We start from the raw sequence: 18470 nt of genomic DNA on the forward strand, positions 1-18470 counted from the left end.
AATTATAGTATTTATGATAATATATTTAGATTTTATTCAGTTTATTTATTATTTATTATTTATTATATAGTTATTTTCTTTGTTTTAATTAAAAATAAATAATAAATAAACTTGAAAAATCTAAATATATTATCATAAATACTAGAAGTCATAAACTTTCACTTGATTGTGGTAACATTCAAGAATAATGTGTAAAACTCCATAAATAATATTTTTACTACTTGAACTCATATTGGGGGTACTTGTTTGATATTTATGGTGACTTTAGTGACCATCTTGATATCGTTTTCACTTCAGTGACCAATTTGATACATTAAACCCACTTCAGTGACCAACTAGATAATTAACCCTTATTTTAATTAGCTAATCAGAATATATAATTCAATCCGTTAACCGCTAATTTCCGTATAAAACTTAACAAATTTATCTAAAACATCTTATATTCGTATTATACGTGATTCATTAATTAATTAAACCAGAACCGAATTCTAAACGCGGAACCCTTGCCAGAGGAAGACAGTGGAATGCTCCGTTCACGAGAATCAGAGAAGAGATTTACCAGGGTCGAGTACCCGTCCCCACTCTCTGCCGATAGATCATTAAAAATAGAGACGGAGATATATGAATATAAAATAAAACATGGTGAACCCGAATCATGATGTCTGAATTGAGAGATGAAAGCTGCTATCCAAAGTCTTTGGTGGCTGTTAATGTTCTTCTTCCTTGTATTGATTCTTTTATTGCTCTCTTGCATTTTCCCAGGTATCAGCACTTCTTTTCTCTCTTCTTCCTCTATTTGTTTCTTGTAAATTTTTATATTGACAAGTGCTTGGTATCTATATATATATTTCTTTCGTGATTTTAGGCAATGTGGTTGCATTATTACTTACAAAGCCATTTTTTCAATGAGAGTGTGAGTTTTTTTTTTCTTTACAATTGGATATGTATAGAAATAGAAGCAATTGATTCTAGAGGATCATGATGAAATTGAAGTTGGTTATATGTGGTACTAATGTTGGATTGGTTGATTGGTAGTATGGCTTAGTTAGTCTTAGTAAATAATGTCGAATCAGCAAGCCTCAAGTAGCACTGTCACACGTAATCCTGAAACACAAAATCATCTCTGATATAACTTGCACCTCAATATATGCATATTAGCGATTAGGGTTTTAACTATGTAACCCACAGATAGCGGGTCATCTTCCATGTTTGGCGTATGAGGCTTCTCTAGCGTCTTCTGGTGGAGCCTTAGCAACCAAGACTAAAGTGAATTCGATGCCATTTGCCTAGAGGGCTTGACAACTAAAAAAAGTCATATGGTGTCCATTGGTCAACGCCATAGCAACTATAAGAATCATTAATGAACGATATATGATTTATGAGTTTAAGATCCCAATTAGGCCCTTTTCTTTCTTTCTTTGAATATATATAATACATATTTAGCAAGTATATTTTCAACTGTAAAAACAATTTAAGCTTCACTGTAGAATTCGATTAGAATCATTCTCATAGTTGCCACAAAAAAAGGCGTCGCCAAGGCGATCAATATGAGAAGGGGTTCACAACTCCTTGGATTTAGTTGGCCAGGCAACAGCTTTTGGCTTTTAGGTTCTAGGCGTCCTCAATTTATGCATAGGCCAGGTGTCCTTTGCCCTTCACACAATTTTCTTCTGAGATATTTCATTCTTGTGGCTGCCATGATCTTTCTTTTAGCTCCCAAATATTTCTTCTCATCTTCTTCTCAAATTACAAAGAATTGTTTCTATGTTCACAAATAATATTTTTTTTTCTTTAATTATTTTAAAAATTTTAAAAATCTTTGTTCTTAACCAATATTTATTTCCTTTCCTTATGTGAATGCTTTTCTTCTTGTGCTAACAAATGTTTCTTCTTATATACATATATATGATATCTCTATATACAAGGAATGCCTGCACTTAATATTGCGATATGATTATATATTATTAGGCTATGTTACCCGGACTCGGCTAAAAGTGTCCAACTTGGATACGTGTCCGAGTGTCGGACTCGGCAATAATTTGAAAATTTTACATGTTTTTAGCTTAAAGTAAGTGTCGGAGTGTCCATACCCATGTCCGAGTGTCGAGTGTCCGACACGGGTACTCAAGGAAAAATGAAGGGTCCGGGTAACATAGTTATTAGGAGAAAATAATTCATATATTGTGTCGACTAAGCGCCTGATTTGCCTAGTTGACGACTAGGGGAGTGTCTTACAGGCCATATAAAAAATGCATTTTACAAAACTGTACTATTTCATAATATTAGTAGATGTTGACATCAGAAGGCCAAGCACAAATTATTGATAGTTTGACTCCCAAATTTACTTGATGAAGTATGAAAATGATTTACTTCGTGGGTAGCTTTTTAAAATAATTCATATATTGTGTCGACTAAGCACCTGATTCGCCTAGTTGACGACTAGTGGAGTGCATTACAGGCTATATAAAAAACGCATTTTACAAATTTGTACTCTTTCATAAGATTAGTAGATGTTGGCATCAGAAGGCCAGGCACAAAATTTTGATAGTTTGATTCCAAATTTTCTTGATGAAGTATGAAAATGTTTTACTTCGTGCGTAGCTTTGGTCAAAAGAATAAAAGAACCTTTTAACTTGATGTTCATCCACACTATCGAAAGGCAGTGGGGAATCAACATGCCTATTAAAGAATTATAATTATAGAAAAATGGCCTACAAATATTAGACATAATGCCCAGAATAACGTTATTTTTAAAGGGGCCGTTTGGCTTAGCTTAAAAGAAGTGACTTACTGCTTAAAGTAAAGAAGAGGATTATAAGTGATAAGTGAACTTAACTTATAAGTTATCAAAAATGTTTGGATAACTTCACTTATAAATCAATTGAGTGTTTGGTAATTTAAATTTATAAATTAGAAAAAAATTCAAATTATAAAAAATACAAGAAACATTATTAATAAATAAAATTTATTATATAATAAAAATTTAAAAACTTCATAAAAATGTAAATCACGAAAAAAATCTCAAAAAAGCTAGCATTTCTAACTTCCAACTTCTGAATTCAAAAAGGCTGAAAAGCCACTTCCAACTTCTGTATCCAAACGCATGCAAATAAGCTGGACTCAACTTTTATGGAAAAAAGTGAAAAGTCGGTGTTCCAAAACACCCACAAAATGGCCCTCACGGCCTCACCTATCATTTAGTAACGTAAATTAATTAGCGTTTTATTTTATCCCTAGAACGCTACTTCATCTCGTGTTTTCCTGTTTTAATATAAGGAAAAACGCTGCACGAAGTAGCGTTTAATATTTTAAATAATGATATAGACGCTACACGAAGTAGCGTTTATATGTTTAGTATATAAACTGTTCAAACTCCTCCAACGATTAACAGTGACGAGTGAGTGAAGATTCGAGTGAACGGTAACAGTGGAAAAAGTTGTGCTTCAAACTGATTTAAAGAAAACTTCAGTTGATTTGAGTGATATAATGGATTTTGATGTAAGTTGTACATTTCTTTGAAGAACTGCAATTTGATTTATATATATATATATTGTGTTCATATGTATTTTTAATGTATGTATGCTAGGTGTTTGTTAAAATGTCTATGTGGATTTTCAGCTTTTTAATTTACATATGATTTTGTGTTGCTTAGTTGTATGCTTGTGTTGGTGATGAACTGCTAGAAGAGGGTGACTAGTATAAACACTAAAAAACAATCCACATATCCAAGTGTTAACCCTATTATGTGGACCAATTGGACTACAAAGATTAGATAGTAGTTATTAGTGAATTTACCTACAACATGTGTGTGTTACTTACCAATGTTGTAAAACAGCTCTTTGTGTCATTGCCACTAATGTAAAACAACTTTTAGGCGATTAGAATATATATAACTACAGAATATGAATTCATATATAGGAGATTTAAAACAACAGTGCCCGACATCTTTAAACAAGAGCTATATCAAATTCACCTTACAATCTTAAGAAACTCGAGGGTTCTAAATGTGTCTATTCAAAATTTGGGACGATCTGGTATCTGTTGAAAAATCATAATCACCTGTAACAACTCCAGTTTTGCAACAGTGTCCAGTGAAGATGCTTGACCTACCGATACTCGATCTAGATCTTTATCTTTTATATATCCAAGAAGGCTTTGCAATCCACCTTGAAAAGGAAGACAAGTCAAATATATATATTTTTTCTGCTCATTAACTAAGAAATTTAAGTTAACCAAACCGTTTTTCCTCACAGAAGGTATGAGATGATGAAATATTAAATCTTATAAAGCCAAAGTATAGAGATATTGATTTTCAGTTGTTTCATAAAGAGAACAAAAGTAACTAAGACTCCTTTGCTAATTATGTGGCAGAGAACCATTAGGGCCATGGTGATTAAGAACACTGAGATTTATCAAACAAAACTATTTTAAAGAATAACAGAATATCCTACTTCATTTAGCTTCCAATAAGGGGATTTCCAAGCTTGAAATATAAGCTTGTATATGTCAATCTGAGCATGTATTATTAAGATATTGTCATCTGTCATATGCTGAGAGTAAGAGATTTTATAATCAGATTATAGTTGCTTAATTGTTTTAATATTACGTGTTTTAATTAGTGTTTGTGTAAGGTTAGTATAATATGCTGACTTTATTATTCTCTGTTTTTGTGAAACTTTTTGTTCACGGGCTATGAGAGACCAGGGACCTCGTGATCCTAGCCTTCTTCACCTACAAGCGGGTCATAGGTCTCGAGAGGTCTGGAAAGTTGGTGGTGGGGGCATGCAGAGGCTCAGGCGTCGTAACGCCAACCAAAATTATTTGAACATGGACGTTCGACTGATCCCCATTTTACAGGCAGCTGGCGTTTGTGGGGTAGCTTGAATATCTTCATTGCAGCTTGATTGGAGTCTGATCAGTGCATTGGTAGAGAGATGGCGACCAGAGACACATACATTACACTTGCCGACGGGAGAGTGTACTGTTACACTGCAGGATGTGGTGTTTTGCTCGGTTACCCATTGACGGAGCTCCCGTGATGTGTCTTGTCAGCCCTATGTCTGGACAGAGCTGGGCGACCACCATTGGTGGCATATTTGGACAGATTCCTCCACTCGAGCGTTTCAATAACTCGAGGATACAACTCAGTTGGTTCGAGAATATCACTCCAGCGGTATTATGTGATGATGTAGAGGATGAGGAGATTAGGCATCAAGCCAGGTGTTATTTGATGCAGCTGTTTGGGGGTCACTGTTCACTGACCATTCAGGTGGATTGATACACTCGATGTGGGTATATTTTGTTCGTGACCTAGACGCGTTCGGAGATTATGCATGGGGTCCAGCTGTTCTGGCCCATCTTTACAGGGAGCTTTGCAATGGTTGCAAAGTGGGTACTCCATGCATAATCTTCGAACAGCTGGACCTCATGCATAATCTCTGAACGCGTCTAGGTCACGAACAAAATGCACCCACATCGAGTGTATCAGTCCACCTCAATGGTCAGTGAACAGTGACCCCCAAGCAGCTGCATCAAATAACATCTGGCTTGATGCCTAATCTCCTCATCCCCTGCATCATCACATATTACCGCTGGAGTGATATCCTTGAACCAACTGAGCCATATCCTCGATTTATTGTAACGCTCAGGTGGAGGAATTTGTCCAATATGCCATTAATGGTGGTCGTCCAGCTCTGTCCAGGCGTAGGGCTGATTGGACACATCACGGGAGCTCCGTCAATGGGTAACCGAGCAAAACACCAACATCCTACAGTGTAACAGTACACTCTCCCATCGACAAGTGTAATGTATGTGTCTCTGGTCGCCATCTCTCTACCAGAGCACTGATCAGACTCCAATCAAGCTGCAGTGAAGATATCCAAGCTACCCCATAAAAGCCAGCTGCCTGTAGAATGAGGATCAGTCGAATGTCCATGTTCAAATCATTTTGGTTGGCGTTACGACGCCTGAGCCTCTGCATTCCCCCACAACCAACTTTCCAGACCTATCCGAGACCTATGAATCGCCTGTAGGTGAAGAAGGCTATATATTTGACTTGTCTTTCTTTTCAGGGTGGATTGCAAAACCTTCTTGGATATATAAAAGATCCAATCGGTGGGTCTAGCATCTTAATTGGACACTGTTGCAGAACTGAAGTTGTTACAGGTGATTATGATTTTTCAACAGATACTAGATCGTCAGAAATTTTGAATAGACACATTTAGAATCCTCGAGTTTCTTAAGATTGTAAGGTGAATTTGATATAGCTCTGGTTTAAAGATGTCGGGCACTGCTGTTTTAAATCTCCTATATATGAATTCATATTCTGTAGTTATATATATTCTAACCGCCTTAAAGCCGTTCTACATTAGTGGCAATGACACAAGGGGCTGTTTTACAACATTGGTAAGTAACACACACATGTTGTAGGTATATTCACTAATAACTACTATCCAATCTCTGTAGTCCAATTGGTCCACATAATAGGGTTAACACTTGGAGATGTGGATTGTTTTTTAGTGTTTATACTAGTCACCCTCTTCTAGCAGTTCATCACCAACACAAGCAAACAACTAAGCAACACAAAATCATATGTAATAAGCTGAAAATCCACATAGACATTTTAACAAACACCTAGCATACATACATTTAAAATATATATGAACACAATCAATATATATAAATTAAATTGCAGTTCTTCAAATGAATGTACAACTGATATCAAAATCCATTATATCACTCGAATCAACTGAAGTATTCTTTAAATCAGTTTGAAGCACAAGTTTTTCCACTGTTACTGTTAACTCGAATCTTCACTCACTCATCACTATTAACCTTGGAGAAGTTTGAACAGTTTATATACTAAACATGTAAACGCCACTTCGTGCAGCGTCTATATTATTATTTAAAATATTAAATGCTTCCTCGTGTACGGTTTTCCTTATATTTAAACATGAAAACGCGAGAGGAAGTAGCGTTCTAGGGAAAAATAAAACGCTACTTAATTTACGATACTAAATGATAGGTGAGGGCCACTCTAACAAATAACGTTATTCTGGGCATTATGTCTGATATTTGTGATAATGAGGGTCATTTTTCCATGTAAAAGGGGACGGAGGGAGTACATGGTTAATGATTTGTCGTACACAAAGGATAACAACATTTTTTCAAGAAGCACATGTTGCCCATGTACATTCAAATATTTGGAATAGGAGGAACAAATTAAAGCACCTAAAATTATCCAATCTGAGACTAAAAGAAAGGAGAAAAATTAAGTGTGTATGAGGATGACTTAACTTTAAACTCAACTTGTAAGAGCAAGTCCAACGATTATGCTAAAATAGATGGAGCTATTGCTATAATTTAGCACTAAAAGTTTTTCAGTGCTAAAATAACAACATGTTTCCAATGGTTGGTTCTATCTCTTGTTCCATATTTAACTTATTCTCCAAGTACCCCACTACTTTAGATCCAAATACCCCAATACCCCACTATTTTCACGTTTTGGTGATGTGGCAATTATAGTTACATCTATCTTTTGTTCTATATTTAGAACAAATTATAGCATTGTTTTATTCTAGCACAAGATACAGAACACTGTTGGAGTAGTGATTTTTAGTTTTTCTTCTATAATATAGAGATAGAAAAAGGTAGCACACCATTCGACTTGCTCTAAGTCCAAATTATCTTTGTTTAGTATTTTCGTCAAATGACAACTTATTGTTCGAACTGATTTCTATGTTGAACTTGAAATACAGGAAGAAGATGGTTAGTTTAAGTTAGTGATTTGCTTTCACAAAACACAATATATAACTTCGAGTAGTATTAGAGTGCACCGAGGCTCTAGACCGCAAGGTGCAAATTTTACACATATTTTCATTATATTTGTTTTTGAAAATATTTTTTATCTTTCATGTAAATATTACATAGAAAAAGCACCAAAGGAAAACGGAAGGAAGTTAGTGTCTTGATTCTCTGGACTAATTTTTCACCCATTCTGCAAACAGAAGGGAGCATGCTTTTATTGTGACCATTTAGTTATGATTATTGTTTAAATGAAGTTTCTGTATAAACACAATTTATCTATATAGTATTGGGGTTTAGAATTATTTTATTCTTATATTCTGTTTGTCCAACTTAGTCATCAGTTTTTGAACTGCATGGAAACTTTGAAATGATAGTCATTGTCGTTTACTACTACTTTAGGAATATCAAATTTTGTGGACACGTGTTTATGTACATCTTTGAGTAGCTCTGTGCTAACTTTCATAAAAAAGTGTTTGCCAGCTATAATTGTAATTTTTCCATCAAACTTTTTATGCGATACACTCGAGGATACTCTATGTAGACATGCTCGTCACGAATGAGCTCCACGGGGAAACGCCAAAATTGGCTTTGTCAGATATTTTGTCTTGCCGTGCAATTTTCAATGTTTATCTTGCCTTTAAGATGCTTAAAAACAAATCTAGCCATTCTGGCCTGGTAGAGAGATAGCTATAGTAAGGAAAAGCTGCATTCTTCAGAGGAGAGATAAAGAGGGTCGTCGGAAGAGTGTTAGGAACCATGTTTGATCTCTTAGATGGACTTTGTATTCCCAGGGTCTATGTGGATATCCTTGTTACTGTTGCTTGTATTGATGGTGTTATTGCTTTTCTGGCATTTGTTCAGGTCTGATTGTTTCCTACTTATTGATTCACGCAACATTATTATGCACGACTGCTTTCTGCCAATTTATGAAGTTGTGCACAAGTTAAAAGAATTAATTCATTAAATTAATTTGTTGAGGGGCCTTTGTTTACTTTCGATTTTGTATTTCCTAGATCATCTCCCTTAAATGGAAATAAATTTGTGGTGTATTGATTTCAGCAGCAATCATTTCATTTTATAGATGATTCTTTGGGAAATTATGGATTATAATTCTATAATTGTTTGGGAAATTTTGTCACTAGACTGTAGCTTATCGGTTTGTTTTCTTTGCATTGTAGTTTCAGTATATATTGTTGCAGGCTAATGATTTCCGGTCAATGAACAATCGGTCTGTTCACTAGAGGCCGTAAGATACCTATGTGTCATACTAATAGTACAGATATAAAGCAGCTTTCGGGGCATGTTGAAGAAGGCGAACTGTAGTTTCCTCTTTAAAATTAAAATGAACTGCTTATTACCTAATTGTAATAACAGACGTTGTCATCCAATGAAATTCTTTGCCTAGTGTTTAATTGCACTTGCCTGTGGTAGACATCCTTGTTAAGTGGATTTGATGTGTTCTTTTTCTGATTTCTTTATAGATATTGATCTAAATACTAATATGATTTATTTTCATTCCATTTCCCATATCAGGTGATGAGGATTCATTTAAGGAATACACAGATTGGTTGGACTCGCCAGAAAGTAAGAGATGCATTATCATTTTTCTCCTCCTGAACTTTTAATGTAAATATCTTTTTTCTTATTACACACTAGTTGGGGGTAAGAATTGGAACAAGTTGAAAAGTATTTTAATGTATAATACTAGTTGACAAAATAGAATATTTTGGAGCATTTTGTACTTTTTGTGATGATCCAACACTGGTGTATCAATTAATTGTCATCCACCCTCCACCCTGACTCTTGTATTTGTGTATTCGTGTTTGCACATACATATTAGATTCTGTCAAAGCAAGTCCAATGCATAGCTATAATTGGTTGTATAGATATGATATAGAACCAGGTTTGCAAAATCACTACTCCATTGCATAGCTATACTTAGTCCTATAAATGCATAAATAGATAGTTAATCCTATGTTTAGGACTAAAGATAGCTATAGTCATCCTTGCCACATTATATAACCAACTAGAATATGAAAAGAAAATGAGTTCTTTTTATCATCAAAAAATGTTAAAATACACTATGCATTGGATTTGAATGTAGTTGTTCCTATTTTAGAACTATGCATTGGAGCACTAGTTGTATTTTAAAACGAAAAACTACTTTTTGGTCTTAAATTATAGCAATTGCTATAGCCATTTTAGCTTTAGCATTGGACTTGCTCTCATATGTACAAGGTGTTTGATTTGTATAAACTCATTGTACTTCCTGTCTGATCAAATATCTATACTCCCTGAGAGACTATATTAACATTATTATAAAGTCTCATTCTCAATTATGTAAGAGTAGATTGTAGAATGTTCTTTGTCTACCAATAAATTGAACATTTCATATACTCCTGTTTAATGATAATAATATTTACCTGCCACTTCTAAAGTCTTCAGTAATAAATTATTAATTCCATTCTTCTTTATTTTCTTCGTATATCTGCATTCTACTGTTCTCTTCCATTTATCTTGTGTTATATGAATTCAGTTTTGTTCCATTTCCGTAGTTTAGTAATGGCTGCAGGTGTACTGACTCTACTCTGCAGTGGTATATATTTTTCAGCATTAAATTTTGATAATGACCAAGAACACATTATATGCATGTTTTGTTAGCCGTGGCTCTTTATTTTACTATCAAAATGGTAGTAGTAGAGCAGAAATAAATGATAAACATGTTCAGTAATAATTTGATCAATCGAGTCAATTGTATGGTAAATTAACTTAATATATACTGTATGGGAGAGCTTTAGTTACGCTTGATTTTTTGATGAGTATTTTTACTTTTTTAAACTTTGTGTCTATTATAAATGAGGTGCAGTACATGAAATTAATTAAGATGTGGTAAACTTTAGATGTTGAGGCTTATAATATTCAAATTTATCGAAAGTGATACTCGCAATATGTAAAGCTTCTACATGGTTATTTTTTTATTTAGTTGCTAGATAAGCTCTACCATATTACAATACTGCTTACAAGATTTGTGCCTTACGAATTTAGGTAATTTGGTTATGTTTTTCTTCCAAGTCTAGTCATACCTGTTTTCCCTTAGTATAACAGAATTTACGATTGCAGGTATTTCATCTACTGATTGGTTTTTCCAATGTCGGTAAGAATATTAGAATTTTTTATAATAATTTTTCTGTGGCAGAAGGCACTGTAATTCTTCTTCTTATCATAATATGCCATCGTGAAAGTGAACAATCTGATGCTGTATTTAATACTTTCATTTTTATTGAGGGAATAAGAAGAGAATGAGTTGGCTGAAATATGGTCGTGAAAGATAGACAGAGTAAATGGAGAAGAAATGTGACTGTGAATGAGAAATGAACCATTCTGGCCTGTCCTTTAATGATATTTCCCCCCTGTCACATAGTATATTAACATCATTAATGCAATGCACAAAAAAGAGAAAAACTTTCCCGCTCACTGCTATTTTGAAATAATTTATCCTTCCACCATATTCATCCAGTATTCCAGTCAACTCCAAGCCATCAACATGTGACATTAGCTGGCTATTACCTTTTCTCAGTTGTAATATTCGAAACCTAATTCGTGCAAAAGGCTATCTAATAGTTTTCCTATATGTTTACAGAACCCTTCGCTATATTTCAAAATACTTTATGCAAAAAAGGTACCGAGTCCTGAACTGGGTATCCGGCCGGAGACCCGGTCCCCAAAGGCGTATCACCTTATACCCATTCCTTAGATGGGTACCCCGTTGATATATTTGACCAAAATTCCGAAAATAGGTTTTCTTCACTCGACTTGAAAAATAATTACTTTTGTCATTTTCTCGCATGAAATAGATTCTAGTTTTTACTACCTCTCTTCCATTCACTCAAACTTGTATAATAACCCTTGGCCTAACAAAACCTTTTCACCTCTTTAGCAAGAGCCAAAATTCGTTTCGGCTAGGATATCCTGTAAGGTATACATCTACAGTAAAACATTTCACATTTAGTCTAGAGATTAAAAATATATTCACATTGCATAGTATGAGCCAATGTTCTAAAAGATGCTTGGTGCTGCTTGGCCATTGAAAGCTGGAGGTTTTCAGGCCTTCTTTGCATTGGAAGTGACTGATTCAGATACATTTAATGGCAGGATACTTCCTGTATTTTGTGTTAACTCTTGTTGCTGCTTGTAAGAGTTGGCTTTGCTGGTCGCAATCTTGCGGCTTCATAGTAATGGGTATGTCTGTTTCTTTGTTTAGCAATTGTAAGAGCCTCTTATAAGGATTCAATAGGTGGGAAGTTACATGAAAACGATGCTGTTTTGCAGCTTGTCCCAAAATTTTATTCCTTGCAGCATTCCTTCTGCTTCTATCTTTTTGGTAAGCTCTCTTCTCTGTTATTAGAAGCTTTGAGGAGTCATACTCGCACAATATATTGGCAGCCCCATAACAAGCATACTGACAGGCATCACAGTTTTATTTTTCTACTTGGGAGTTAAGTATATTTTGGTCGCTGTTATCCTCTAATAATAATATTTCCATATATTTATGAACCATTATTCTTACTATTTTCCTTAATTAATAGATGATATGGCATGTTTCACTTCAAAATAGTTTCTTTTACCGAGATACAATAGATAAGTTTTTTGAGGATGCTTCTCCAGGGTGGATCTCTGCCATCAGAGTAATGATGATGAGGATGACGAAGAAGGACATTGTACTTGTGATGGTTTGCTGCCAAAGATTGGTATATCTAATTCTAGTGGTCAAAGACGCATTAGATGCCTCTCTTTCCGGGGTATTCATGTTGGTACCCGCCAAAAACTTGTAATATTGGTAGGGAAGCATGTTCAGTCTCTAACCTTTTGCAATCATTCTTTGTCCTTTTTCCATTAAATCTTAAAACTTGGTCAGAGACCCGCATAAGTGGAAAAAATGGCTCTTAATACGTGCCTTTCTTTTTCCAGGTTACAGTGTTAATATTTGTATTGATGATAGCATCAGCTGTGTTAATATGGATAGGAATGGGAAAGAATCCCATTGATTCAGTATTTGTGGCCCGGGTATGTATTTATTAGCCTTTTTCATTACTCATTGTCTCTTGTGCATTCATGTAACATTATATCGCTGCTAATAAAATTGATTGTTAATAAAAATGAAGAGAGAGGTTATCACATTCTCGTTTATTTGTTTGGAGAAGTAAACTTTTGTTTGACATGATTTAAACCAAATTGAAAATTGTGGGGACCTGCATTTTGTTGTGATTCAGACATCTCTTGACAAGGTTAAATCCTGATTTTCTTGTAAATATATCCAACAAAAGATCCGTGGCTTGTCCTGGTGGTAAGTAGTTATATTATCTTAGCCTACCGCAAAAGACCATGACTGTCGGTGACATTTGAACTTGATATAAAGTGGATCCTACCAATTTAAACCACATGTTCCAATGTAAAAATAATGTTAAGACTTAAGAGGCTTCCAAGGATAAAACTTAACTGATGGATTGCTGGTATGATTCCAACTCTTAAATCTCATATACCATTAGTAATTTACAACTCTCACGGGGGTAGTGAGGCTGGTACTGGGAGGGAAACATAGTAAATTAGTGACAACTGGTAAGTAAGAATTACAATTACATTGAGAAGCTATTTTTCTTAAATATTAAATATAAATAATTAGTAAATTACTTCTGGTTTTTCTTTTATAACTTAGACGAAAAGATTGTTGTGTGCGTGAAACCTTGATACCTAGTAATGAACTCGTAAGTAAATCATGAAACGTTGAGGAATATACTAAAACAGTTTTACTAGAATAATGACTTAGACTAAAATGTAATATCTTTTCTAATCTTTGCTTATTGAATTACTCTATACCGCATAATATGTATGCTCTTAGGCTTGTAGATATAGGTTACCCTGATTGTTCAATCGTCTAAAAGATATCTACAGGTAAAGATGTCCATAGTGTGCACTGATCAGTTCAAAAGTTATTAATTTTCTCTTGTCATTTTCGTTGTTATCTGATATAATATTTTAATGGCATGGATTGGGATATTAATAATAATCTTCTTGCAGGTGTATGTAGACGTATTTGCCATAGCAATGCTTTTCTTGGGAGGAGCATTAGCTTGTTATGGTGAGCACTATCCATTAAGTAGTTACTTTTAGTTATTTATAAATGGATTGAATAAAACTAGAATGATACTGATTCGCTGATGAACTTAAGTCTTCCAAGAGAACAAATGCAATCCTCACATTTGTTTTTGGTTAAGTTCTAAGGCTTTACAAGAATAGAAAGATCAATGATAAAGTTAATATTAAAATGTAGTTTCTTTACAATTGTGCTGAATTGAATAAAGAATGAATGCCAAGCCTCTCTGGCCTCTTTTAATCTCTTAAAGTAATGGAGATGCATTAAGATTGTAGTTCTAAAGTTTTATGCTCTAGTCGCAAGATAATATGACTTCTTGTCTTTTGTAGTCCCCCCACCTCCTTCCCCTCCCACTCCTGAAATTTTTTTATCTCGGTGAAAATATTGTCATGTCAAACCAACATGGATGATATTATACTGACTACCTTTTAAACTTGCCCACTTAACAAATTCTCTTTTCTCGTGAGATCATGGTTGGTCATTACATAATATTACTATAACAAAGTTTACCACCCTGCATTTAGTATTCCAAGGACATATGCAAAGCTAATGTCTTCTAATATCTTTTTTATGAGTTCAAGTATACTATATAGTCATAATACATTAATTTTTTATATACATATGAAAGACATTGGGGATTTATGAATTTGGAAGACATGACTCTGAGCATGGAGAATTTCAGTAATAGTGTTTCTCTGATATTTTTGGCCAACTGAAGTAAGAAAAATTGCATAGTTCAGATTCTCAAAAAATAATACCATCATGCATGAGTCACCGTGAGTCTCTCTATGATTGTCAAATGATCAATTCTCGTTGCTAGACCTCGTTTTTCATGTTAAAGTTTACCCTAATAAGCATAATTTAACACTATTAACAATCAAAAGGACTTCAGCTTATTCTTTCATCTTATTCATAGAATTATTTGATTCAGGATGTCTATTGTCCTTTAAGATGAGGAAAGTACGATCAGACACAGCTTCATCTGAAATGTTAAAGGTATGCTAGAATGCTTCAATTTTCTCTCACATGATTAGTTTAAATTTCATTCTAACTGAAACAAAGAAAGAAGCATTACATGTTTGTACATCACAAGTACAATGTATAAAGCCTAGCTTTCTAAATTGTATTTTACTTTGAAAACTTGAATTGCACTTTATCCTATTATGCTTGGTAAATGCCATTTTATGGTCTGACTGGCTAATTTTTATACTGATACACCCTATTCATTTTTTAAAAGGTAATAGAGTGTCTAACTGTAGACTATAGTACGACACAATTAGCTTATTACACTCCGTCTCATTCATATTTGCCACATGTACTTTTTTGTTTGTCCCAAAACTATTATCCACATTTTAGTTGATATGGTAACTTGAGTAGTAATAACTAATAATTATGTTAATTTATATGAAAAAGCAATACATTTCTTTGGCAACTATCAGTTATTTTAATTTATTTGAATAAAACATAGAATTCTATCTATGGACAAAAAAAGAAAGAAGTTAACCATGCCGAGTAATATATAGAATAGAGGTAGTACTAGTAGTAAACAATGCAAAATATTTCTATACTGAAATTAGGGCCCCTCTCTTTCCCCAGATAATTGATAACCTGTACTCTGTAGTAAGTACTGCCATGTATAACTATACTAAAGTTAGTGTCCTCTCTTGTTACATCTAGGTTGCAGGCCTGGCCATCGTTTCTGTGCTAAGTTTTATGTCAAGTGCTCTTGTTGCTCTGTTTACAGATATACCTGTAAGTACATCCTAAAGTTTAAAGTTGTATCTTAAAATCCCATTTGTGGATTTGCTTATGGAAGTATTCCCCTTTGATTATTGTAGATGCTTTATCACTGGCATCAACAGAGGGTTACTGGTGTTTATACCTCTTCACTTCTGGTTCTCTATTATTTTATAGGTATTCACTTTATCCCATTCATAATTTCATATTCCTAAAATTTATCAAAACATAATGCCATTCAATGATTAAAAGTATTCATGGTTCATAGTTGATACATGATTAAAATGGTATTGTATTTTGATGCGAAATTTTGACTCTTATTTACTAGTCTCTTTCACCTGTGCCTTCTCCATGGCTATGAAGCTTTTAGCAAGGTTAAAGATCTTAATTCTTCGGATTAGGGATAGCTTGTAATAGTTTAGCATTCTGCAGCTAATATTTTTGGAGACATTAAAGATACAGTTCGTGGTTTCAGTTTACAAATAGATATGTATAGTCTTTACTTCAAACATCCGAGAACCCTATTAGGATTTGATTTGAGTCACCAATGCCATTCCTATGAAATTACTTCGCTAGTGGAGATGAGCTGCAAAGACATAGCATGCGTCCATGGAAGAAAGACAGTGATGACTGACTCTTAAAATGAAAAGTTTACATAATGTACATTCCAGTGCATCAAGTCTGGGTTAGAAAAATTGTGTTATATGTATATATGGATGGTAACATCTCCGGGAGATTGGGTCTTTTAAGTTCCAACTCCAGTGCTGATAGTGACGCTATTACTAATTTTACATTATCAGGTAACTAGTAGCATAATTACCAAATTTAAGAAGCGGAGGTTGCATCTTGGTTTTAACGTAAAGTGCAACTCATAATTTGTAAATTATAAGTTTACAGCTTTTTACAAGTATAGTATAGGCTCGACTTTTATTGTGGATGTGTTCTTTTCTTTCCATTGCATGAACTGTTCAAATAGTGCAATTTTATTTATTAGATATCTGCAGAAACTGATTCATCATTGTCCTCCTGTATCTATCAAAGAAGTCACTGCAAAGCTAATAAGAAAACAGTGCCCATAATTAATTAATGCACTTAATTGTTTATTTTCCGAAAGGAAATGTTGAAAAGTACTTGAGGCAATGATCAATAAATAGATGTGTACCCTATTGTTTAACCTTTTCCGTACTCGTTCCCATGTTTGTACTTCTTAGGTAATGTTGAATCTAATTAAATGTATAACAATGTGGCAACTATATTTTCAGGATCATCAGTGCCCTCAGGATTTCTATTATGGGTAATGAGAGAATTACCGCCGTGTTTGGTGAAACAAGAAGTTGAAACAATAGCTTTTGTCAGTGAGAACACAAGGGTAATAGATCCGCCGTCGCCGAATTGGACTACTGCCACAAGCATGCAAAATCAGGTTAAAATGCATATTCACATTTATGATGCACATTCACGCCTCTTTGGGGATGTACATGTTGAACTGTTTGATATGATCCACACCCTGGAGTAAACCTGATACTTGCAAGTCATTATGATAAAACTTGATGAATAATTTCGAGTTCTCAGGACTACTTAGCATAAGTGCATAACAATGGAAAAATATCCTATATTTGGTGTGTTCACATGAACGTAGATGAACCTTTCATCAACGTTTTTTTTTTTGTTTTTTAATTATTATTTCTTTGATTTTGAGATGAATATATTGATGTATATGCTTTTGGGTATATCTCTCACAAGACCAGTAGTCATTGTTATCAGATTGTAAGCCATTCAGTCCCTTTAGTTGTATTTCTAAACTTGTGGAACATCGTTTCTCTAGCTAATCCCTGATGCATGTCCTAATCGAATTTGAATTGGGAGTAAGGCAATATAGTTGTGAGGATTCTTCAGATTCTTTTTAAATTTCATTCTGCATATTTATTTCTTTATTATCATTATTTTTTTCCCATTTTCTATATCAAAGACATACTTATTGAACACAAAATTAATGTTCACTCTTTATTGTCATTCAGGCCACGGGAGGTTTACAACCTGCAGGTATCAAGAGCAAACCCTATATGATTGCATATTATTGATGAATTATATGTTGCTAAAATAGTGTGGTCTTGGTTTGTAATTTCAGCCAAAAATCGGGGAAAACAATTAAGATTCAATCTACTGGCTGCGTACGAGAAAGAGATGGAGGAACTGCATCAGCATCACCATTACTATCAGCATCGATATCAGCGTCAGTATCAGCGTCAAAGCATATGAGTGAACAAGAAGACTGTTGGGCCCGTTTGTACATAGCAGACGGAGCAGAAACTTAACGCTTGTATGCATGATCTAATCGTGTATAGAGTTTAAAAATCTTCTCTGTTCCTTTCTGTTAATGTACACAGAGAAGGGAGGAGACTGTAGACCTTAAAGCTCCACTCTCTTCTCAGCCCTTTACCTTCTCCAGTTCCATCTGCTAGTTACTCAGACAATTTCGTTTGTTTTTTCAGACATCTAAAGCAGAAAACCTTTCTACAACTCATCATAAGAGCTAATGTTGTGGTTTTTTTTTTATTTAAGAAAAACTATTTCTTTACTTAATTTCTGGAAAGCCTAATGTTAATCTTTCGAAAAGAGTTATAGTGCTGGTGGTCATTGTTTGCATATTATTGCAGAACTATCAAACTTTTAAAGGAATTTCTATGAAAACTATTCTTTCGTTGGAGACCTCAAACACCTGCAAGAAAAACACTTAGATATATATTTTTATATGAAATATTTTTTGCTTAATTGG

General features: G+C 34.2%; 1 protein-coding gene across 2 annotated transcripts; it reads left to right on the forward strand.

Annotated features, from left to right (window-relative positions):
* Positions 1-465: 465 nt before the first annotated feature.
* Positions 466-18277, forward strand: LOC108192763 (tobamovirus multiplication protein 1). Of its 2 annotated transcripts, XM_017375738.2 has the most exons (15): positions 467-762; positions 6072-6165; positions 9340-9390; positions 10927-10960; positions 11959-12045; positions 12136-12187; positions 12472-12643; positions 12775-12870; positions 13882-13942; positions 14889-14953; positions 15635-15709; positions 15796-15871; positions 16957-17117; positions 17713-17737; positions 17823-18277. In XM_017375738.2, the coding sequence occupies exons 3-15, from the start codon at positions 9343-9345 to the stop codon at positions 17951-17953; spliced, it is 1083 nt and encodes a 360-aa protein (XP_017231227.1). In that variant the 5' UTR covers positions 467-762; positions 6072-6165; positions 9340-9342; the 3' UTR covers positions 17954-18277. The 2 variants fall into 2 exon arrangements, with proteins under 2 accessions (XP_017238403.1, XP_017231227.1); XM_017382914.2 differs by lacking the exon at positions 6072-6165 and having other exon boundaries at positions 466-762.
* The last annotated feature ends 193 nt before the right edge of the window (positions 18278-18470 follow it).

The sequence above is a fragment of the Daucus carota genome, chromosome 1 (genome assembly GCF_001625215.2).
Source record: "Daucus carota subsp. sativus chromosome 1, DH1 v3.0, whole genome shotgun sequence".
NCBI lineage: Eukaryota > Viridiplantae > Streptophyta > Magnoliopsida > Apiales > Apiaceae > Daucus > Daucus carota.

What these genes read in the sequence shown, in the direction of transcription:
- LOC108192763 (XM_017382914.2), top strand. Translation starts at nt 9,343, where the DNA reads ATGAGGATTCATTTAAGGAATACACAGATTGGTTGGACTCGCCAGAAA. An exon ending in GATTGGTTTTTCCAATGTCG is followed by an intron (nt 10,961 to 11,958) that starts GTAAGAATATTA and finishes ATTTAATGGCAG; the next exon opens with GATACTTCCTGTATTTTGTG. An exon ending in GGGAGGTTTACAACCTGCAG is followed by an intron (nt 17,738 to 17,822) that starts GTATCAAGAGCA and finishes TTGTAATTTCAG; the next exon opens with CCAAAAATCGGGGAAAACAA.